The sequence below is a fragment of the Bubalus bubalis genome, chromosome 3, assembly GCF_019923935.1.
Source record: "Bubalus bubalis isolate 160015118507 breed Murrah chromosome 3, NDDB_SH_1, whole genome shotgun sequence".
Classification (NCBI taxonomy): Eukaryota; Metazoa; Chordata; class Mammalia; order Artiodactyla; family Bovidae; genus Bubalus; species Bubalus bubalis.
In genome coordinates, this window is record NC_059159.1 from 30284725 (window position 1) to 30310090 (window position 25366).

General features: G+C 43.0%; 1 protein-coding gene across 1 annotated transcript in view; it reads left to right on the plus strand.

Annotated features, from left to right (window-relative positions):
• Positions 1–25366, plus strand: part of TEKT3 (tektin 3) — a 33203-nt gene that overhangs the window by 4775 nt on the left and 3062 nt on the right. Inside the window, exons 2-7 of the mRNA XM_006079435.3 lie at positions 3653–4260; positions 7567–7650; positions 12846–12916; positions 17670–17813; positions 19442–19664; positions 21772–21926. Coding sequence (XP_006079497.3) covers positions 3682–4260; positions 7567–7650; positions 12846–12916; positions 17670–17813; positions 19442–19664; positions 21772–21926 — 1256 coding nt within the window. The 5' untranslated portion in view covers positions 3653–3681. The remainder of the gene's footprint in view (positions 1–3652; positions 4261–7566; positions 7651–12845; positions 12917–17669; positions 17814–19441; positions 19665–21771; positions 21927–25366) is intronic.

Sequence of the window (25366 nt, forward strand, 5' to 3'; positions counted from 1 at the left end):
GAACCTGGACTGATGATCTGTTTCACATTATCCTTAAAGTTTCATTTGGTTCTTTTTTAAGTCTTCCATATCACTTTTATGTTCTCATCTTTCTTTAAATACTTGTACATAGTTTTCTATCACATTTCCTCCATTTTTATGCCTGCTTCTGTTGACTGATTTTTCTCCTATTTATGGGTCACATTTTTCTGTTTCTTGGCATGTCTGGATGGTTTTGATTGGGTGCTGGACATTGTGATATTATATGTTTCAGCATCTTGGTGTTGTCAGGCACTTTACTTGTGGGTTAGCTTCAGTTCTTTGAGGCCTGTATTCAAGCTTTGCTAGAGTCTTTAGTACCTTCATTCTAGACATATCAGTCCCATTCTAATGAGTGACCTCTCTGGGGTCTCCACCGAATGCTGTAGGTGATCACTAACAGGTTTCTACTCCAGCTGGTCTGGGTTCAAAATGTCTCTGTGCTTTCTCTGGCTCTAGGAATTGTTCAGCTAACAACACTGCCATCATTCTTTGCTAAGGTCTGTGGAATGTCTCTTGATGTCTGTACAGTCTATTACTCAGCAAAGACTCAAGTAGACCCTACATAGATTTATGGAGCTCTGTTTCTGCATAAATCATTTTATTCCAGAATCCTGCATCACAACTTCCAGCTGTCTCAGACTTTCCAAATTCTGACCTCTTCCTAAACTCACAAATTGAGGTCAGAGCGTCCAGGCTGTTTGGTTTTCATCTGTTTTCCCCATGGTCTGGAAATTGCCTCCAGGTGATCAGAGGGCTCACCGTATTTGTTTCTCTTCTCTCAGGGCTTGGAGTCCTGTGCTGCCTGAAAACAGTTGCTGCGTATATTTTGTCTAGTTTTTTAGTTGGAAGAGGCTAAGTCTACTTTTTATTGCTCTATCCTGGTTGAAGGCAGAAATCTATTTTGAGTTAAGTATTTTAGGGGCCATGAGATTCTTAATTTTCTTGGCCAATGTGGGGAAAAAAATTACCATGCTGTTGTCTTTTATTAGGCCTTCCTAAATGACTTATAGGGCTTCCCAGGTGGTGGAGTGGTAAAGAATCCACCTGTCAATGCCGGAGACACAAGAGTCATGGATTCGAGCCCTGGAGTCAGGAAGATCCCCTGAAATAGGAAACAGCAACCCACACCAGTATTCTTGCCTGGAAAATTCCATGAGCAGAGGAGCCTGTCAGGCCACAGTTCATGGGGTCACAAAAAGTCAGACACGACTGAGCAATTGAGCAGAGTCATGACTGATAAAATGGCCTATTGGAGTTAGAATATGGAATATTGGAGTATGGAATAGAGAGAGAATATTGTCTCTCATGTGAAACTTACTGCCATATGTGAGGAGCTCTATATCTGGGAACTTTTTAAACAACTGAGTTTATACTTCAGATTCCAGGTTTTAAATTATATCCCATCTCTAATTTAAAAATATCACTGGATGCTTTTACAAGCCATATTGATTTTCTTGATTCGTAGGTCTTCTCTGGCTTGTGAACCTCAGCCTTTCACATATCACCCTTTGGAGTGGATGACTCATGGTCCAATATTTGACAAACATGGATTGAAATGCCTTAAGATTCAACATCATAGGTGTTGATTAAATACATGTAGTAATTCTACACCTGGAATTCCATGGCTGAAGAACCAAGTGTGACATTAACTTTTCAATTCATTGTTGTCAGTAATTAAAAAAAGCCAATCAAGAGTGGCCTAGTCTTACTTGAAGCTTCTGGCTCAAAGGAAACTGACCAGTTTATTTCTATATGGGACTTGAGGAAGAGGTTGAAACTAAAAGTAGCCATGAGGACCCTAAGGTCTCAAGTTACTTTGAATTTGCTTTTTCAAAAAGCAGTGTATTTCAAACAGAGATTCACAATGGAAAGTGGTTGTTAAGGCTTTTGTTTTTTCTGTTGTAACCTCAGCTTGGCCAGTATAAGGCATTTGGGGGCTGAGGGAGGGGAGAAGTAGGAAATAGTCAGGGAGCTAGTGTGGTGGGGGATACCACTTGTGGCGGCCGGTAGCTGTTTCATCACATGTGGTCTGAGTGGATTTTGATTTAGCTACAGTTTGACAAATAGATCATTTTGTGGTTTGGGTACGAATGGTGTCAAAACAGCTATTTAAAGAATCGTTGAACTTGTATTTGTTTTGTTTGTCTTTTTTTTTTTTTTGAGCAGACTACAAAATCGGATCTGATATTATTTTTTATTTTCAGTAAATGAGTCCATAGACATTAACCCCCAAGTAGAATGACATTTAGATGCTGAAATGTATGTCATAGTCTATGGCATCCTTGGCTTTGTGGACTGACAGTGACCTCAAATTCCAGACAATAGAATACTTTTCAGGTGGTGAAAAAGGGTGTGCTAAGTCGCTTCAGTTGTGTCCTACTCTTTGCGACCCTATGGACTGTAGCCCTCCAGGTTCCTCTGACCATGGGATCCTCCAGGCAAGAACACTGGAGTGGACTGCCATGCCCTCCTCTAGGGGATCTTTCTGACCTGAGGATCGAACCTGTGTCTCTTACATATCCTGCATTGGCAGATGGGTTCTTTACCACTGGCAACCACCTGGGAAGCCCCCCAAAAGGATGAAGTGCATCTGTATGTTTTAATAAGGAGAGAGATCCAAAATACATTTAATTTTAAAATGCATGTTATTGGAATGATACATATAACGATTACGATAATTCAGTTTTTGTATTAAAAAGCCCTGTGTGTATGTATGTTAGGAGATGTATATAGATTTTAAAGTAGTATATGTGTTAGTATAAGAAAAGGAAAAATCTGGAAAGATAAAACTATTAATGAACTATTCACAATGTATACTTCTGAGGAGTAGTTTTTTGATGGGAAAGAATGGATATTCATCTTTTACTTTGTTTATTCCTCTACACTAGTAGTTTTTAAAGTTAACATTTATTGAGCATTTACTTTGTGCCCAGAACTGTGCTAAGTATTCCAAACACTCAGCCTCGTCCTCCTCAATCCTCATAGCCCTGCAGGGGCTGAGTTACATGTCTATGTATATTGGAGGTGGCAAGTTGCCAGGAAAAGGGTATCAGGGTACTTCCTTGACCTGTGTTTCCATACTTGCCATTGCTTCTCTGATTGCATGTTTATTTAGGAAGCTTGATGCAGGCTGGGGCAGGGGAATACGAAGTAACCCCTTGCTGCTAATACTGCTCACAGGAATCCAAAGTAGTGATTGCTATTATTATTCCCAATTTAGAGATGAGGCACTGAGAGGTTAAATCATTTGCACAAGGTGTCACAGCTATTAAAGAGCTCAGCCAAGATTTGAACCCAATCTGTTAAAAAGCATGGTTCAGGCTCTTGATTTGAATCTGTTACAAGACAGTGTTACTTCTCATAATTTAAAAAAATATTTCAAAAACTCAAATGGCCAATCTACAAAAATGTGATTTGAATACAGTCTAGAGATACAGAGATTAAAAAAAAAATCGGGGTATGTTATCACTAGTAAAGGTGGACATTGAATTAAAACAAATATCTAATACCTTATCACTGCTATTTATAGTAAGTCAGATGTGACCTTTTATGTGTAAGTTTTTGCCTAAGTTAGTTTATGTGACTATCTATTTTTGCTCCCCACCCCCGCCCCCCGACCTCTTTTAAACAGGAGAGATTTACAAATAGTGTTTGAGCATCATGGAGCTTCTAGGTTCTACCTTAACAGCAACTTATGCCCATCCTAGACCAACACCAACCAACTTCCTACCAGCCATCAGTACCATGGCTTCAACCTACAGGGATCGCTTTCCTCACTACAATTTGACCCATAGCCTGAGCCTGCCTTGGAGACCAAGCACATACTACAAAGCAGCCTCCAACTGGCCAACCCTGGACCCATACTGCACCAGATCTCAGAGGGTGTCCGAGAGCACCATGCTACCTTTTGTCTCCAACAGAACCACCCTCTTCACCAGGTATACACCTGACGATTGGTACAGGTCCAACCTAACCAACTTTCAAGAGTCCAACACTTCCCGACACAATTCAGAGAGACTAAGGGTGGACACATCTCGCTTGATTCAAGACAAATACCAACAAACAAGAAAAACCCAGGCAGACTCCACCCAAAATTTGGGAGAACGAGTTAACGACATAGGGTTTTGGAAATCTGAAATCATTCATGAGTTGGATGCAATGATTGGAGAGACAAATGAACTAACTGACATTAAGAAAAGATTGGAGAGGGCTTTGATGGAGACAGAAGCCCCTCTTCAGGTAAATATAAGACTTTATTAAAAGGATTATAACCCAGTCATTGAATTGTCAAGATCATTTATCTATTGCAGTATATTCCACTTAACCTGTAGGTGCCAAGCCCCTATCAATATATCTGTAACAGGTTTCATTGATGATAAAACCACTGCTATTTTTCACACATTTTTCAGAACAGCGTTTAAGTAGAAAGAATTTGGGGATTCTCTGGTGGTCCAGTGGTTAGGACTCCGTGTTTTCACTGCTGAGGTCACTGGTAAAACCCATGATTAGAGAACAAAGATCTCCTGCAGGCCCAGTGGCACAGCCGGAAAAAAAAAAAAAAAAGGAGAAAATTCTGCATACAGGCTAATTAAAGCAACATTCTTCAGTTCAGTCACTCAGTTGTGTCCGACTCTTTGTGACCGCATGGACTGCACCATGCTAGGCTTCCCTGTCCATCACCAACTCCCGGAGCTTGCTCAATTACATGTCCACTGAGTCGGTGATGTCATCCAACCATCGTATCCTCTGTTGTCCCCTTCTCATCCCCGCTTCAATCTTTCCCAGCATCAGGGTCTTTTCCAGTGAGTCAGTTCTTCACAACAGGTGGCCAAAGTATTGGAGTTTCAACTTCAGCATCAGTCCTTCCAATGAATATTCAGGACTGATTTCCTTTAGGATTGACTGGTTTGATCTCCTCGCCATCCAAGGGACTCTCAAGAGTCTTCTCCAACACCACAGTTCCAAAGCATCAATTCTTCAGTGCTCAGCTTTCTCTATGGTCCAACTCTCACATCCATACATTACTGTATCTCACATCCATCCATACATACATGTAGTCCAGCTCTCCCACCATATGTGGTGGAGAGTTCTGACAGAACGTGGTCCACTGGAGAAGGGAATGGCAAACCACTTCAGTATTCTTGCCATGAGAACCCCATAAACAGTATGAAAAAGCGACATTCTTAGGACACAGTATTTTATAGTGAAAATGCCATTTTCCCATCTCTTAAATATGCTGCTTGGTCATTGCTGTCCATTGTATAACATAAACATTGTTTGAAAGGAAAAAGATAAGCTGTTCTTTTAGTCTATGTCATGAAACACATGTCTTGAAACACACATGCCTTCTGTGTGCATGTGGTGATTCCACTTTGGGGCACAATGAAATGATCAAATGAGACCTTCTTAGGAGATGGAATGAGTTTGATTAAATAGAGAAATGGGATGGAGGTTGAGCCAGTTGTGGTCTTGGAGGCAGCCTTTCATCTGGTTACTGGCCTCTGATTAGGCTTCTGAGTGGAGATTCAGTTACCACTAACCCTCTGAGTGTATGTTGCTCCCTACCCCGCCTGCCCCCCGCCCCCCGCCCCCTTACCCCGACCCCATTCTATCCACTACCATTGAAAGAAAACATTCTGTCTTTGAAGATGTGCAAATGACAAATTATTTGAGAAGTTGTATGTATGTGGATGGGCAAGGCTAACACCATTTTACCCCATGTTTGTATAACTCATTTTCCAAGTGATAAGCATTTCCAGTTGGTCTTATTTTATGGCGTCTGTAGTGGAAGAGATTAGAGTATTGAGGAGCTGGAAGTCTAGTGAATTGGAGGGTTTGCCGGAGACCCCTCCCCCACACTGTAACTTCTCACTGTGCCTCCTCCCCCTGAACACAAGCGCACACAAATACACAGAACCACAGAAACGCTGAGAAAGGTCTATGGCACGCTAACGAGATGGTTTTAAATGAACTTAGCATGAATTGTTTTTGGGGATCAGAAGTCCTTCCATACTTTCTCTGATCTCTGGATCATTTTGAGTATTTCTGGTCTGTTTTACATCCCTCCCCACTCCCACTTTAATGAACACTTAAAATGATAGCCACTTATTTTTACTTAATTCCAGAGGAGATTACATTTCTTCCCTTACCATTCCTTTCAGAGATGACTGATTTCCATAAGATGGATATAATTTAAATTTCTTTTCTGTAGCTTTTTTGGTCCAGATATCTTGTGTGTTTAAACATTTACAATTAGCACAGTAGCAGAAGACCCTAATTAAAATGAGAATTAGTCACATGACATATACATCTCAAAAGAGGATATGCTGATGGTCCACTGTATGTAAGAAAAAAGATTAAAACTCAATGATAAACATCCAAGCTGAAACAAATGCAAGCTAAGGCATGAAGTAAACTTCTTTGGCTCATTCAAATTTGCAAAAATGAAAACTGATAATGTATAGGGTCAGCAAAAATGTAGAAGACAGATACTCCGTATATTGTTAGTAGACTATCAGCAAAAATGTAGAAGACAGATACTCCATATATTGTTAGTAGTCTATGGATGAGTAGAAACTTGCTGGAAAGCAATTTTGTGTAATACACATTAAAATCAGAGTTTCCTTCAACCCATTAATTCATCTTCTAGTAAGTGTACATTGTACTATTAAAAAATTAGAGATTCATTCCAAGATTTTGTTCAATGATATTATATCCAGATTATGGTATACGTACTATTATGTTTTATGCTTTAAAAAATTTTAACATTATACAGTCATCCCATGTCATGAAATACTCTTTGAAAAGCAGTATTTTAACACATAAAGTTCTTTCATACATAATTTAGTTGTTGGCTACCTAAGCTGTTTTCTATTGGAGTCATTAACATACTTTGTCTCAAAGACAATATTTCAGGTCTACTATTTAATATCAATCCTAAAATGTAAAATTATGAGGGCATTATAACTTCTGTTTTGTTATAAACAAACACAATGGTGATAAGAGTATGAATAAAATTTTCAACTTCTTTCTTTTTTTCTAATGATTAAGGTGTATTATTTTTATAATTAGGAAAGCAATAAATGGTACTTAACAATCACCTGGATTTTTGGCTACACAAATGTTTTGGTGTCTTTAAATAATCACTTGTTTATTCCTCTCACTTCTCAGTAGAAAATATTTAGAAATAATATCTTGAAGACTATGATCTGGGTTATTGAACTATTCTCTAGAAGGAATTAATGCCAAATAATTTTCTCAGATGATCTGTGAGGATTAAGCAGGACACCATCTGCTTCATTTTGTCAACTTCCCAAATAAGTAATTTTTCAAACAAGTAATTTTTCAAATTCTTTACCTTTTCACCAGCAGTAAGGATTCATTTAGTTGTCACAGTGAGTTTCTTATTTGGTTTCCACCAAAATGGCTTGAAAAGTTGGTATTGGGAGTATTTATTGACTTGTCTTAGAAACAGGTTATTAGAAGCACTGGTCACTGATTTTAGTCAGTTTGTATTCATGTTTCCCATTATTTCTGTGTCTGTAGGTAGCCCGAGAATGTCTATTTCATCGAGAGAAGAGAATGGGAATTGATCTAGTTCATGATGAAGTGGAAAAAGAGCTGCTGACGGTAAATATGGGGCAAATCCTTCAATAACAAGAAACTTACTTGCAAATGTGCATTTACCATTTAATGTATAGAAACAAAAACGATGTTACATAAAGACACTTATAAGTATGGAGTTGTAGTATCAGATATTTATAGCATTTAGAAAAAAATACATTTAATTTTTTTATTGAATTGTAGTTGATTTACAACAGGCTTCCCTGATAACTCAGTTGGTAAAGAATCCACTTGCAATGCAGAGGACCCCGGTTAGATTCCTGGGTTGGGAAGATCCGCTGGAGAAAGGATAGGCTACCCATTCCAGTATTCTTGTGCTTCCCCTGTGGCTCAGCTGGTAAAGAATGTGCCTGCAATGCGAGAGACCTGGGTTCAGTCTCTGGGTTGGAAAGATGCCCTGGAAGAGGGGAAGGCTACCCACTCCAGTATTTCTGGCCTGGAGAATTCCATGTACTATATATATAGTCCATGGGGTCACAAAGAATCGGACATGACTGAGCAACTTTCACTTCGTTAGCTTCTGGTGTACAGCAGAGTGATTCATATATGAGTGTGTGTGTGTGTGTGTATAAAATATACACATGTATATATTCATTTTCATATTCTTTTCTATTATGGTTTTTTACAAGATATTGAATATAGTTCCCTGTGCTATGAGTGTGTTATTTTTTTTATAAAGGCATATTTGGGGGGGTTTATAAAAGTAATAGATATTTCCTGAGGGAATTTGAAAAATGCAATAAATATAAAAATAGATAAAGAAGATAAAAAAAGAAAAGATAAAAATCACTCAAAGTTCAGTTAGGAATGACTATTCATTTTAGAGTGTTTTGGTTTTTTTCTTAATCACGCTTAGATAGATGTCACCCAGTCTGAAGACACACAAACGTATCTTCAAGATTAGAATTATACTATATCTATGAATTTGAACAGTGCTTTTTTTTGGTGGGATACACACTCAATGGTGTTTATTCTTAAATGTAGATTTGGAAAGGCAGTGCTACTTTTTAAGACAATGTTTTAGAGCATTTTTAGGTTCACAGCCAAATAGAGGGAAAGGTACAGAGATTTCCAAGTGGCCCTTGCCCTCATACAGGCACAGTATTAATAACTGTATGTATTTCTGATTATTTCCTTAGAATACATTTTTGAAAATCTAATTGATTTGTCAAAGGGGACATGCAGCGAAATTGCCATCCAGAAGCCTATAGTTATATCTGATGTATGGTGCTGGTCCTCCCATTAGGCTCTCTTCCACCTTCCACCAACTAAAGATGATTTTGTTCTCCATTCTCTGACCTTACCTCCTAGGCTCTCTCTCACAAGGTCTCTGCCATTCCTTAAAGGTTTCAGCTCTTGTGTATCTGGTACTCTTCCCGTTTCTGTTTTTCAGTTTGCATACTCTATTAAGCATTCATTCTGCATCCCCAAGTGCCAAACATATGTCTGTTGGTAACTCATTTTTTTGTTCACATTCATGAAGCCTGAAAGTGAACTGTTCTTGGACCCTGATGCCTTCTGCCTTCCCTTCCTATTGAGGGGCCTGTTACTGGTTCTATGACTCTGTCCCAGGAGGATTCTGCTCCGAGACAGTATTGAATAGAACCTTGATGCCAGCATGGAAAGAATGTCTGGCTGGGTTCTCACTGCCAGTAGCAAGACATGCCTTCTCTATCTGGGATTTCCACCTCTAAATAGGTTGGGGGACTATAGCCCCCTCACAACTAACTGGGTGATGGGTCAACTTCAAGTGATTGAGGAGCAAATACTGAGAATGCAGATCTCTAAGGAAACAGATTCTGCATCCCAAACTCAAGGATACGTGAGAATTTGAGAGTATTATCATTACAAAACACTGTATATAGAAACCCTGGTGGTCCAGTGGTTAAGACTCCACATTTCCACTGCAGGGGGCATGGGTTTGATTCCTGATTGGGGAACTAAGATTCCACAAAACAAAACCCCCAACAACAACCACAAAAACCAAACCAAAACAAAAACAACCCCACAAAGAAATGGCGTGTCCACCCCTATAGGTGATATTTGCCATCATCCAGATTCCAGATACAATCGGACTTACAATTTGATTTTTAAAGTTTGATTTTAGTAACCTCTTCTGTCTGTTAAGAGTGTGTTAAATGACCCACTTTCCCCAAACTTAAAAAGGTTCAGTTAACATGGATACATAGAATGACAGTCAGCTAGAAGCAGGGTCTGGGTTTAACAGTGAGGTCCCAGAAATGACTGTATGTCCACAGTTCAGGGTGTAGCCCAGACAGCACACAGCCACACGTGTGGTCAGCATTCAGGGTTCTTGTGACCTGGCCGATGTCCCTCAGCTGAGAACAGGGCGGAGCCCACATTGTGCGTGAGGATCAAGTTCTAAGTCACGCTCTATGACCCATGTCATGTTGTAAGGTCCACGTCTTATTGAGAACTTTTCACCTGCAAGGCATGTAATTATCTACCCTGCAGCCTAGAGAGGTAAGTGTTATCTCCCTTAGTTTATAACTTGCCTTTGGTACCAGCATCTGCAAAGCCAGCCTTGGAGTTGGACTAACTGATGCCAAAGTGTCTTTAACCACTATCCCACCCAAGACCCAGGAGTGTGAGGCCACAAGGCGGGGTTTTGCTTGAGGTGAGGGGAAGCCAAAGGCTGTGAAGTCTCTGTTCTATCCCCCAACCCCTCTCCCCATCCCAAGACTATATAGCTCCCAAGAGGAGAACCGTAATGAGATGCCTCGCAAAGGTTTCACCTGCTTGAAGAGTAGGATTCATTCGAGATTCTTCAAATGCCTGGATGCGTCGTCTTGTTCTCTTTCCATCTTAAGCCACAACATATTCACTCTGATCACTGAGACTCTGAGAAATGCAGAGCAGTCACCATGACCCTTTTATTCATAGGGTTTATTGTTCTTCCCCAAATTTAGGATCCAGAGGGAGTGGGCCCACTTACCAGGCTCCTAGTATGCTGTTCTTGGGTTTCTTGCCATGATCTCTGGGTTTGCTTCCCTGGGTGTCGGATGGTAGCTATTGATCTGATTACATTTGGGCTCTTCTCACACTTCTGCCTTCTGTCTGTGTCCACCATCTTCTGTAAACGTTCTTTTCATGGGCAGTTGAGAGGTTAAGGCATTTGACCTGCATTTGCTTCCATTGGGAGCACTTCTGGAGGCCCATATATGAGTATGGATTAGTAGGTGTTAGCATTGGGGAACAGGTTCCAAAAGTCTTTGGTTTCAGGCATTCCCTATCCCCACGAAGCCTTATACCTCCAACCATGACGTTCACCATATGACATTATTTAAATTCAGATGTAAAAAATACTGCTGAAGGATGTCATAGCAAGTGTCTCATTAAATGTAGTTTTTTTCCACTTGAAGTTCCAGGAATTCCCTCTGTGTGCATTGTGTACACATAGCATAAAAGCGCACTGAGATTTTGGGTTTCAAGTGGTGTTTTCTAAGCAGTATTCCATGGATCCTTTGTCAACACCTCTTGAACTAGCTATACACACACACCAGGCCCGAGAGAAAGATGAAGACTGCATAGTACTAAAAATCAAAGACACACACAACCTCCGATGAGAACACGTGAGAAATCCTTGCTGCCTGAAAGAGTCGGGGAACTTGGTCACATGTTGTGGGAATTTAGCTTTTCATTTACTCCAATCATTCAGAGTATCAGAGGATCAGGCAGGAGGCTTATTACTGAAATAAGCTCTAGGCATAATATTTTTATGTTCACCAATTAAGCAATGAAAGAATAAGAAGACTATATGGTTGAGTAATAATTAACATTGAAGAGAAGAGGACTTTAAAATCAAATTAATGAAAGCAGAAACCCAAAGGGGGAACTTTTAAGAGTTTAACACCATAGAAATCATAAATGTCTGTATCAAAAACACTACACACAAAATACAAAGGCAAGGACCAAACTGGTAAAAAAATATTTATGACACATATGTTATACTTATGACATATAATGGGAAAAGATTGAATTCTAAACATAAGAATATTTATAAATAAGAAAAACATAGCAGAAAAGTTATACAAGCACATGAACAGGTGGTTCACAAAAGAAGAAAGTCAAATCACGAACAAATACATAGTCATAATATTAAAATGCAAATCTATACAAGTGTGCTTTTATGTGGTGGGCTTGTCACGTCGGCAAAGATTGAGAGCAATCATAGTGTCCACTGGGTGTGAGAGGTGAGGAAATTCACCTTCATTGATTGTTAGATTAATAACTGGGGCTAACTTTTCTGAAGGGCAACTTGGCTGCACTTGTCAAAACCTTGAAAAAAGGCATCCCCATTAGTGGTGTCTAAATATTTTTGAGGTTGTTTATCACAGTATTATTTTATGTCACAGGAGAGTGTTCAGTTCATTGTTCAATAGGATGGTGTGATCATTTTTCACTTGTAAAAGTGGCAACAGTGCTTATGTGCACTTCTTAAATGTCTTCTTGGTGCTATTTAGGGTTCCGATATGTGAATATGAAATTCAAAGGGAAGTAAATATTGAAACAATCTCTGCTACAACATATGTCAACAGTGTATACATTCTAGCAGCATCAAAGTACCATGTGTGTGGCCAAGCAGATGGTGAGGATAGTGCAGCTTTTTATACCAGTACAGGAGCCGGGCTGAGGGCAGAGCCTGGGCGAGGGAGGGCTGGCCTCCCAGGGTGGAGGTTGGGCTCTGTCTGGAACATACAACTGGGTTATTTGAAAGTCACATGCACTTTCAGAGAGAACTGCCTTTTAGGCTCTCCTTTTCCCTCCCAGATTTGCTTTTCTTGGAAGAGTACTTAGTACAGGAGAAGCCATGCATTCAATTCAACCTTGTGCATCACCAGAATTTGATTAATTGATCCATTGATTTAAAGACCAGAAATAAAAGATAAAACTCCTAAAATTTTACCCCTGTCCCAACTTGTTCCATAATATAATTTCCCTACAACCCTGTAAAGGTTAAAGTAAACCCTGTAAAGTAGACTGAATTTCAGTCTACTATTGAGACAGCAATGTCATAGGGGCATATAGGTAAATAAGGGGGTATCAAATTATTTTCTTATTTTATGTCACAGTTCTCCCAGTAACAAGGTTTTCCTCATTGATGCTTTGTTACATTGTTGACTTTGAACGTTATGTTCAATAATCAAAACATTAATGTTCCTTTTCTTTCAATTGAGTAGGAAGTTGATATTATTCTGTGTTGTCAAGAAAGGATGAAGCTGTATTTGGACAAGGCCATTGCCCAACTGGCGTAAGAACTTTAACTTCTCTATACAATTAAAAATCTATCATGAAGCTATACTTCCATGCCTCCCAATCAGATTTCTCTTAACTTCTTATGTAAGGATTTCTTATACATGAACACACATCCATATGCACATATATGTTTTTATTTAGAGGTTAAGATGAATACTTGGGATATTTACTTTACATTTTTATTTTAAGAAATATTTTTTTGCAATGGTTTAGAAAGGATTTTTGTCCTAAATTGAGGTATGACCAAGGTTTCTTTTAACTCAAAAGACTTTATTTTTTGATAAGAGATTGACTTGTACATGTTCAGATCAACAGCTGGAAAAGTGATGAATTGTGACACTTTTATATTTACCCCTGGAGAAGGCACTGGCTACCCACTCGAGTATTCTTGCCTGGAGAATTCCGTGGACGGAGGAGCCTGGCAGGCTGTAGTCCATGGGGTTGCACAGAGTCAGACACGACTGAGAACTACTTTCACTTTCACTTTTATATTTACTCTGCTCCTCCTTAAAAACTCAGCCTTCGCTGGTTTCCTGCAACCCTGGTACATGGTCCTTGGTGCTGTGGTGACATCTTTGCATTCACTACATCCATGCCATTGCAATCATTCATCCATCCTCCTCTCTAACCAAATACAAATTCTTCTTCTCTTGGCAATAGTAGGTAGTTCAGTTCAATTCAGTCTCTCAGTCAGGTCCAACTCTTTGCAACCGCATGGACTGTAGCCCACCAGGCTCCTCTGTCTGACTCTACAGTAGATAGTAGGTACTTAAAATTTATAGTGGAGTTTGAGGGCAAAGAAGAATAGGAGGGTTTGAAGCCTTGATTACAACTGTCAGCATAGAAAAAGTACTGGCTGAAAGGACTAGAAAGATCAACATGCATTTGGTGATGACCATGGAAAGAAGTAGTGTGGAATATGTCACACAAAGGGAACGGTCATTCTGCCTGTACTGATGTCAGCAGTAATGTGTGATGCAGCCAAGGGAACAGGTGCTCTGAAAGTGGTGGTTTTTCTCAGTCTGCTGACCTTCAGGATGGATGCTGTGAAGGTCAGTCAGGTTCAGATGACTAAGGTGTCTCTCAAGCTGTGATTGAAAGGGCTTTTTAAATTCAGAAATAGCTAAGGACTGGTTGTGGATGGCTGACTGCCCATGGCTTGGTTAAGTAAGTTGACAGTTCACTTAAGCTATAAATGCAAGACACAGCAGCTGTGATATTAATTTCTGGTTTCTGTTCCTTGGAAATTGCAGAATCAGTTGAGTGTGGTTCCAATGATTGTTCTGTTTTCTTCTGGTCCAGTTCCTAATCTTCATTTTTTTCCATAATCTAAAATCTGCCACCCATCTTCCGTATCCTCTGCTCTTTAATACACAGTGGCCAAAATCCCCACCTAATTTCCTGGGATGGTTTCTCCATCTAGGAGATGGGGGCTGGAATCCCTAACATGGTTACTGGACTTGGTCTAGTAGAGGCAATGGGAGAGGGGTTTCAACTCTACTTGTCTTGGGAGGAATAATGAAGGAAGAAACAACGAGACCAGCGAGGATCTCAGCTGAGAATGGAGTCTCATTAGGAACCAACATGGCAGCATAGATCTCTCCTGTCTTGGGTGCTAGGGAGGTGGATGGAGGGAAGACCTTCCTAAGGAGGTTCTGAAGTCAGGTCAGAGGAGGTCAAGGGTGTCAGCCCAAGAGAGGAAACCTGGGGAGCATCTTGGTCCAAGACCACAGATGAGGAAGGTCTTCGAGTCCCAGAGATTCATCCCAGTAGCCTGAGGCGAGAGACTGGACTCGGGAAGCAGCAGGAAGGCAGCTCCCTCTTCTCTCATCCTGTGGACACGAATGCACTGACTTAGAACTCACAAAATGCAGACGACCTGCACGCCGCTACCCTCATTTCTACTTTACAAACCACAAAATTTAGAGCTCTGACAGGTCTGGTGAAGTACCCAAAGCCACAGGCCAAGTTAGAAATCAGCTGGTTCAGTCCCATGCAGGTTTTCCTGGGTGGCTTTTCTGTGCTGAGACCAGAATTCAGAAATGACTAGGATTATCCAGTTCTTTGCGTCTTTCAGGTGCTCTCTGTATGTGATTTATGCGACTGCCTCCTCAATTTTTACTCTAGCCCAGAACTTTCTCCCCAGTTCCAACAACCCACTTCATATCTGCACTTGGATGTTTAATAGACACTCAGACATTAAGCAAGACCTTCTGTGTTCTTCTCCCCCACCCACCCTCAATTTCGCCCACTTCGTGCTATTCCAGTGACTCAACATCAGGTTTTATTTTTTTTTCACTGATGTCTGATCTCCTAGGAGATTCCCCTGGTTTTATCTTTAAAGCATCTCCAGAATCTAAGCCTTGCTCTCCTCCTCCCCTCCCCCCTTGCCCTGTTGGTCTAAGCCGCCACCGTGTCTCACCTGGGTAACTGCACGTGTCTGCTAATGGGACCTCTCTGTCCCCTGAAGTCTGTTGTAAACCCCACATCAGAATGATCCTGTAAGAATGTAAGTCAGTGGTCTCTCATTCCATCTAAGAGAAAAACCTGACTCCCTCCAATGGCCAGTAAGGCTTTGTGTGGTCTGGTTCTCCCTCTGCAAGTCTTGGGTCAAGCACCACCTCCTCTAGGAGTGCTACCCTGACTATCCTGTTTAACATCATCACTCACATTCCTGGCCCCCTTTTTCTGCGTTGTTTTCTGAATTGTTCTGCTAACAAGCCACAGGATTTGTCTATTCCTTATGGGGACTGCCTGTTGCCTTGCAGTAGGATGTATGCTCCTCTAGGGAGGAGACCTTTGCTTTGTCCACTTTGCTTCCTGGGTGCTGAGTAGGCACTCTGTGATTATAGCATCTCAGAGCTCCCCAAGGGCTCCTCCTTCCCAGGAGGGTGGCCGCTGGGGCACGAGCTTGGGTACCGCAATTCCTGATCTCTTTCTGCACACTGGCTCCTACCAGGGAGGTTCATTTTGACTCTTGGTTTCTATCTCCTGGCAAACCTCTCAGACCTGGGGTGACCACAAACTGAGGTCATTTCAGATGGAAGGAGGCTGACTTTGAATTCCTAATAACTTCACAGGGGATTGCTCTCCAGGAATAGAAGGGAAAGGGGTTAGGATGTAGAGGAGGAAAAAGAAGAAGGAAAGGGAGGCACAGATGTGGACAGATTGCTCCAAGCCAGTGTCCTGTCTGGGGCGGTTTGTGTGTTAGGAAGATGGGGGCCAGCCTGAGGGGCTGCAGATACCCAGTTCTGTGTGCCCACACATCTTCTGCCCATAGCAGGGGCAGTCTGGACAGCGTTCTCATCACTCATATGTATGGACATCTCCAGGGGAAGCTCCTTTTTGTTTTTCAGTTAGAGGATAATTGCTTTACAGTGTTGTGTTGGTTTCTGCCATACAGTAATGTGAATCAGCCATAGGTATACATACATCCCCTCCCTCTTGAACCTCCCTCACACCTCCCACCCATTCCCACCTCTCTAGGTTGTCACGAGCTCCCTGTACTATAGAGCAGCTTCCCACTAGCTAGCTATTTGACATATGGTAATTCAGAAAACGAAGATCATGGCATCCGATCCCATTACTTCATGGGAAATAGATGGGGAAACAGTGGAAACAGTGTCAGACTTTATTTTTTTGGGCTCCAAAATCACTGCAGATGGTGACTGCAGCCATGAAATTAAAAGACGCTTACTCCTTGGAAGGAAAGTTATGACCAACCTAGATAGCATATTCAAAAGCAGAGACATTACTTTGCCAACAAAGGTCCATCTAGTCAAGGCTATGGTTTTTCCTGTGGTTATGTATGGATGTGAGAGTTGGACTGTGAAGAAGGCTGAGTGCCGAAGAATTGATGCTTTTGAACTGTGGTGTTGGGGAAGACTCTTGAGAGTCCCTTGGACTGCAAGGAGATCCAACCAGTCCATTCTGAAGGAGATCAGCCCTGGGATTTCTTTGGAAGGAATGATGCTGAAGCTGAAATTCCAGTACTGTGGCCACCTCATGTGAAGAGTTGACTCATTGGAAAAGACTCTGATGCTGGGAGGGATTGGGGGCAGGAGGAGAAGGGGACGACAGAGGATGAGATGGCTGGATGGCATCACTGACTCGATGGGCATGAGTCTGAGTTGGTGATGGACAGGGAGGCCTGGCGTGCTGTGATTTATGGGGTCGCAAAGAGTTGGACATGACTGAGCAATTGAACTGAACTGAACTGAACTGAATGAACGTTTTGATGCTACTCTCTCAATTCGTCCCACCCTCCCTCCTCCTCTTGCTTTGTCCACAAGTCTGTTCTGTACATCTGTGTCTCTATTCCTGCCCTGCAAATAGGTTCATCAGTACCATTTTTTTCTAGATTCCATATATATGCCTTAATATACAATATTTGTTTTTCTCTCTCTGACTGACTTCAGTCTGTATAACAGACTTCGGGTTCATCCACCTCAGTTCAACTGACTCAAATTCATTCCTTTTCATGGAGTAATATTCCACCACATACATGTACCACAATTCTATCCATTTATCTGTTGATGGATGTCTAGGTTGCAGGGGAAACTCCTTTTAATGGAGAAGCTGGATATTGTGTGAAGGAGCAGACTTTCATAGGAGGTCATGGGAGGGAGTGGGTGTGGGGATGGGGGTAGGGAGGGGGTAGGGGTGGTTCCCCACCCAGAAGGGCAGTCACACTTCCTTGTGTGACCTTGCTTCCTAAGCCTGAAGCTCTGTCTCTTTCTGCCTTTTAGAGCCAACAGAGCTGCCCAGCACGAGCTGGAGAAGGACCTGAGTGACAAGCAGTGGGCTTACAGGATCGATGATAAATGCCACCACCTGCGAAACACGTCGGACGGCGTCAGCTACTTCCGTGGAGTGGAGAGGGTGGATGCCACGTAAGTAGGCACAGGCTGCCTGTGACTTCCATGCCACTGAGTTCATTTTCTCCGCTTTCCAAAGGATGCAGCATACAGGTAAGTTGGAAGCCATGGGAGGACGCAGAAAGGTAAGACTCAGCTGCTATGGACAGGTCTTCAGTAAGCTCACGTGTTCTGTGGCCACTTGTATCCTGTGATCTTTTGCAAAATAATTATTTGTTGTTTATAATCCTAACTATGAAAATAGCACCTGCTTGAGGCAGAAAACCTAGAAAACACAATTAAGCATAAAGAAAATAAAATGTTACCAGTATATTAGATGCCCTGAATGGAGGGTGGGGTGATAAGGAGTACAAGCTGAAAAACAGCTGAACGTTGAATAATTTATTTCCACTCTTTGTTAGACTTGCCCTGTCCATGGTTTCTTTGCCAGGTCCCTGGATGTGATCTGGGATGGATGGTCTTTTCTCTGAGAGGACCTGTCTGTCTGCATCTTGATAACCCTGTGTTACCTTTCTTTGTGTGTGTGCTCAATCACTCAGTTCTATCTGACTCTTGCGACCCCATGGACTGTAGCCTGCCAAGCACCTCTGTCCATGGAATTCTCCAGGTAGGAATACTGGAGTGGGTTGCCATGCCCTCCTTCAGGGGATCTTCCTGATCCATGGATTGAACCTGGGTCTCCTGCATTGCAGGCAGATTCTTTACTGTCTGAGCCACCAGGAAGAGATCTTAAAAATTCTCATCCTAAGTAAAAGATTTGTAACTGTGTGTGATGCTGAACGTTAGTTAGACTTACTGTGGTGGGCATTTTGCAATATATCCATAAATCAAATCATAATTTGCACATTGGAAACTGATGTAATGTTACATGTCAATTCGAAGTGGAATTTCTGGGTTATGACATTTGAGAGACTCAGTTCACATTGCTCTCCACCAGGTCTGTAGCAATTCAACATTCCTACCTGCAGGATAGGTCTTCCCTGGCGGCTTAGACGGTAAAGAATGCCTGCCAGTGCAGGAGATGCAGGATCAACCCCTGAGTCAGGCAGATCCCCTGGAGGAGGAAATGGCAAACCCACTCAAGTATTCTTGCCTGGGAAATCCCAAGGACAGAAGAGCCTGGTGGGCTACAGTCCATGGCATTGCAAAGAGTCTGACACAACTGAGCAACTAATGCATATACCTGCAGGACATGAGCAAATCTGTTTCTAAACATGCTCACCGGAAAATAATCGTTCTCTTAGCTCTTTGCTGTTCTGACAAAGGGTTATTAGCAAGCTGTTTTCAGCAGTACTTCTTTGATTAGTCCTGAGGTTGAATAGTTTTTCGTAACACTTATGGGGCTGGTGAGACACCTTTCTAATGAATGGACATACTCACACCCTTCAGCAATCCTTTCTCCCCCTACCTTGGTAGTGAACTTAATATATGCTGTGGCTTTCCAGAGTGAGCAGTGAAACAAGGAGCAATCAAGACAGGTTTAAAAGGCGCTTTGCTCTGCTGTTTACACTTCATGCAATAAAACCAGAATCAAGCGATTTTTTTTTTTTTTTTTCCTTTCGCCGGATGGACGGTTGCCTGCAGACCGTCTAGGCTGATGCATCATTGTTTCCGTTGTCTGGATCTGTTTCCTTTCTCCTCAGGGTCTCAGTGCCCGAGTCCTGGGCCAAATTTACCGACGACAACATTCTTCGCTCCCAGAGTGAGCGAGCCGCCTCTGCGAAACTGAGGGACGACATCCAAAACGTTCTGGTGGTGACGGCCAATGAGATGTGGAATCAGTTCAACAAGGTGAACTTGGCTTTCACCAACCGCATTGCTGAAACCGCGGATGCGAAAAATAAGATTCAGACTCACCTGGCAAAGGTAAGCCCGGCACTGGGGGGTGGGCACCACGGCTGACCTAGAGAGATAGGGCAGGGGCCCTGGGACCACAGAACTCCACCATAAGGCACACGACTTCCTGGCCATACAGGCTAAAGAAAATGAGAGCCAGTAGGAAGCGCACCATTTATGTTAGCCAGGTAGCTAGGTGTCAGCATGAAATTGGAATCCACCGGTTTGGGGAGCACAAAGAATGCACTATATGGTGAAAGGCTCCTACTATTTAACAGTTACAAAAATATTATTATTAAAGTTTAATGAATTACTGTATGTAACTAGCAAGTGAATTAATTATTAGAACATATGGTAGGGATGTTTTCTGTTAAATTATTTCAGCCCCCCTTTTTTTTTTCTGGAATATAAAACCAAACACAGGAAACTATTAGGTGGTTCAAGATGTTTCTTATATTGAGCTTTTTAAAGTGCTTTTGTTTTATAAGGACAATAAAATGAAGGATTTAGGCAGAATTCGTGGGTTTCAAGATAAACAAGGAGCTCTTGTATTACTTAGTTTCGGGCTTGGAGCTCTTATTATTTCTGTGGATTATGCTGTATATAGTTTTCTGTTTCTCTTTTTAAGAATCTTACACTGTTGGCTGTATTTCTCTAAGGAGGTACTATTTGATTGAGGGCGCCATTCTTCCCAGGCTGTAAGAATTCACCTTCCCTTCTCACAGTGAATTCTTTGGGCCACAAACATTTGAGCCAGACAGCTTCTACTTCGGAGAAGGGCAGAGAGATGGATGAAAGGTAGTTTTTGTTCCAGGAAGCTTATATTTGTAGAGAAGGTGTGTGTAACTTGAAAAGCTCACACACAATTAAAAACAATAGAAAATTACAAGTTGTGGTTGCCAAATAGCCAATAAAGAAATTGTTTTCGGGGTTTGGAGGAAGAAGCAAACATTCGGGTGGGGCAGCATCATGAACAAAGCCTCGAGAGGGGGCAGATCAGGGGCTGAGTCAGGTGCGTAAAGAGCCTGGTCTGGCTGGCATGGACAGTGTGTGTCCTGAAAGAGAAGCTTGGAAAACTAGGTGGAGCCAGACCGTGGATCTCACTGATGGGAAGGGTTACGATTCCCTGGGCATCTAAAGGGGAGTGAGAGGTCATCTAGAGGCATGGTCCCCTGGCCAGTAAGAGATCATCTAAAGGCGTTTTAGAAAGTGACACGATGGAGTCCCTTTGTTCAACAGATTTTTATTTACCACTGTATTAAGTTCACTCAGGCTGCCATAACAAAGCACTGAGACAGGGCAAGTTAAACAACAGACATTTATTTTCTCACAGTCTTGGAGGCTGAAGTCTGAGGTCAAGTCATCAGTAGGGTTGGTTTCTTCTAAGTCCTCTCTCCTAGACTTGTAGATGGTCACCATCTCCCAGCATCATCACGTGGTCTCCCCTGCATGCATGTCTGTCTCAGTCTCTTCTTTTTATAAGGACACCAGTCGGACTAGATTGGGACCAACCCTAATGACCTCATTTTAACTTCAGTACCTCTTCAAGGGCTTCCCAGGTGGGGAGGGATTCAGGTTTAGGTAACTGGGGCAACACTTTTCTAAGGCAAAATGAATAAGTCAGGCTTACCAGACTGCCAGCGCTCCTCCCTTCCATGGAGACACCCCAAAGCTTGACCTTGACTTGCTTCAAGGCAAATCCTCCACTGGCAGGAAAACCTCTTTAAGATTAGTGAGAAGAGACAGCAGGAAGATAAAGACTTCAGGGCACACAAATTTGGGTGGGAAGTGGGTGCCCTCAAAGTTCCTGGCCCCCCTTTTCTCTGGGTCAAGTACAAATGTGCACTAGTCAATGTCTAACATCTGGGGAAAGGAGGACAGCGAGCTCGGGTTTGCAGCATTTGCCCATTTCTGTGGTGTCAGTGTTCACATGCCACGTCTGGAGGATGCTCTCCGGAGGGTGCGAGCAGGAGCCGTACCTTCCACCACAGGTCCCAGATGGCGCTGAAAGGAGGAGGCCCCCAGAGAACCCCTGTTCCCAGCAGAGGACAAGTCTGGGTCCCAGATGCACAGGGTGGGAAGCAAATTGTTGGTGGCTTGGCACCAAAGCCTCGGGCGTTTGCTTCTCCTGGTACAGACCCTGCAAGAGATTTTCCAGACAGAGATGACTATCGAATCCATCAAGAAGGCCATCGTGGAGAAGTCTGCCTTCCTGAAGGTGGCTCAGACCCGTCTGGACGAGCGGACCAGGAGACCCAACATAGAACTGTGCAGAGACATGGCTCAGCTGCGGTGAGTGGGTGGCGAGAGGTGGGGAGGATCAGGTTGGGGTCATGGTGATGGTGGGGGGCGCCTCCTGGGTCTGCTTGGGCTCCTCTGGGGAAGCCCCCAGCCTGCCTGCAGCTCTGACCTGCTTTCAAAGGCGTGTCTGCCAACCCGGAGATGTAGGGGAACCTAATGATGGTCTTGGTGCTGCAACCTTTTTTGTCGTCATTGTTGTTCAGTCACTAAATCGTGTCCGACTTTCTGTGATGGCAGGCATCCCTGTCCCTCACCATCTCCTGGAGGTTTCAAGTTCATGTCCATTGAATTGGTGCTGCTATCCAACCAGCTCATCCTTTGCCACCCTCTTCTCCTTTTGCCTTCAATGTTTCCCAACATCAGGATGTTTTCCAGTGAGTTGGCTGTTTACATCAGGTGGCCAAAGTGTTGGAGATTCAGCTTCAGTATCAGTCCTTCCAATGAGTATTCAGGGTTTATTTCCCTTAGGATTGACTGATTTGATCTCCTTGCAGTTCAAGGGACTCTCAAGAGTCCTCTACAACACCACAATTCAAAAACATCAATTCGTCAGTGTCTAGCCTTCTTTATGGTCCAACTCTTATATCCATACATGACTACTTGCAAGACCATAGCTTTGACAGGAGCCTTCTTTAAAGTGTCAGTAATGGTGTTAGTATTTGCAGCTTGGGATGATGATAAATTCTCGAAGTGTAGAAGATGGTGATGGATGCACAAGATTGTGAAGGTACTAATGCCATAAACTTAAGAGCTGGGATGGTAAATTCTGTGTTATATATATTTTACCATGGATAGAGAAAAAAGGAAATGACATCAACACTACGTACAAGAAAAGTGTTAACAAACATTTAGCCTCCTTCAGCAGATGGAGGAGACGCTGGGTTCCTTTATATCTCCCTGGAGTCTCCGGGGTTTCCAGATTCCTGTCTTGGAAGCAGCTCAGAGGTTGGCCGCTGTGAGCTTCTCAGTCCCCCGAACTCATCAGAAAAGGGACTTTGGGCACCAGCTCCCCAGACCCCATCTATCTGCTCTCACTGCTGCTCTCTTTCACCACTTTGGGGAGCTAATACCTGCCCTGGTCCTTCAGAGCATCCTTAGGATTCCCTAAACCCCGACAGCTCATCTCAGCTCATTTCAGTTTGTTCTTGTTCTCAGTAGAACTTAAAAGCAGCTGGTCTTTATCAAGCATCTCCCACATGTGCCTGGACACTAGGTGTATTTTATTCTTATCATTTTAACCTGGAAGATTCCTTTTAGATGGCCTCATGTGGACTTGGCCACCCTCACCCCCATTCTGGCTTCATTTCTAATTTCTCAGTTACCAGCCTGTCTGCCTCTTTCTGGATATCATCATGGCTCTTCTTAGGTCTTGAAACAATTTGTGTAGAAGCAAGTCAAATTTATAGCAACTGGAGGAGCGATGGGGCAGCACTTGAACTTGTGCAGAGGGGAGAGGCCACTGGCCTTGTCATCTGCCCTGCTCCATGGTAGAGTTCCCTTCTATCTAGGGACAAAAGGACTCTGAGCTCTTACCCAGGGAACAAGCAGGAGGGTGAGGCTGTGTGTTCCCCGGAGCGAAGGAAAGGGCGGGGGTCTTTTTTATTTTTTAATTGAAGGATAATTGCTTTATAGAATTTTGTTGTTTTCTGTCAAACATCAATGTGAATCAGCCGTAGGTATACATATGTCCAATGTGGGGTTGGGGGGGCGGTTTTGTGAGGCCGGAAACGATGAAGATGATAAAGGTGGTGATGCTGACAATCACCATGAAAGTGTTAGTCACCCAGTCAAGTCTGACTCTTTGCAACCCCCCTGGACTGTAGCCCACCAGGCTCCTCTGCCCATGGAATTCTCCAGACAAGAATACGTGAGTGAGTCGCCATTTCTTTCTCCAGGGGATCTTCCCGACCCAGGGATTGAACCCGGATCTCCTGCATTGCAGGCAGGAACTTTACTGTCTGAGCCACCAGGGAAGCCCGACAATCACCAGGTCCATTGTCATTTATTGATCTTATTTTGTGCTGGGCGCTGTCCTGCACGCTTTACCTCCTGCATGATCTTCACCTTATAAATAGGGAAACTGAGGCAGACGTGAGCTGAGTGACGTGGCCTGGCTGGCACCTGCTGGAAGGATAGTTAGAATCCTTGTCTGTCTGCTGCTGAGCTCTGTTCAGCCAACCCAGCGATTTGCTTCTGCTTCTCTTTCATTGGGTGGGGCCCCTGGCACCCCCAGTCCTAGGCCTGAGCTCCTCTGGCTTCTGGATTGCCATGGGATGTCTTAGCCGAGCACAGGCTACATCTGGCTCTTGGAGAAGAAGATGAACCTGAGGCTCACAGAGGAAGCATCACTGCAGAGCCCCCTCCATGGGCAGCACGTGTGTTGTCTGTGTTGGATACTGAGAGACGGGCTCTAGACCACATGCCACTGGCTTTCATCTCCCGCAGCAGCTGCGTTTCTCTCAGTGGAGCTGTCGTCCGGCCATCCCTTGGAGGAGGCCACCCACCCAGGCCACCTTTATCCAAGTGGGTTCTTCAGAACCCCTACTCACACACAGCCCATCTTGGAGGATAAGTGGGTCTCTACTCTGGAGGCAGCCAGTCGGAAGTGTCTGTTTATTACAGGAACCTGGTAGTGAGTGGGGTCACACCCATTTGGCCAGTAGATCATGAATTGTGGTTTTATGCAAATATTATTAGGAAAAGCTGAGCTGCAGTTTCATGCTCCGACAATTTCTGCAAAGTCATCGAAAGTAGAGGCGGGGCAAGAGAAATTGTCCAGGCTGCCATCAGACCAGCCAGGGTTGCTTTCTGGAAGGGTTTGGGTCATGGTCAAATTTGACTTTGCAGTTATCAGATAGTGAGGTGTTTACAGCCACTTCTAAGATGCTGAATGCATTTTCCTCTTTTCTCCCCCTTCCTGGCTGAACAGAATTTGCTTTTTTTTTCCTTTACTTCCTGGCGACCCTGCCGTGTGTCTATTTCCTCTGCTCCTTTACCAACTTCAGGACAAAATCTGCTTTTGTTTCCATAAAGATTTCTTGTTAAAATATCGTTGCCAAAAATATGGTCCTAGAGGAACAACTGTGGAATTGAGGATGATTATTGAGGGAGGGGATTATTTTTCTTTTTCATCGAGCATTCTGAAAGCAGCCTTTGGCTGTCTGGGTGAAGAAAACATAAGAACCGTGAACTCAGGGAAGTGGGGACAGAGAAGAAGTGCTGTTTTCATTTCAAGACTTTGCTTTGCATTTGAAGTTTTTCTAAATGGGTTCTTTCAAGAGCAATTCTAAACATTCTTGGCATCCTTGGTGGCAGGCCAGACCAGGCTCTGCTGTACTTCATCTTGATTTTTTTTTTTTTCAAACGATGGTAGTTTTATTTGTATTTGAATGCAAACTGTTTTTCAGTTCTGTGATTTCCCCCAGAAGGAG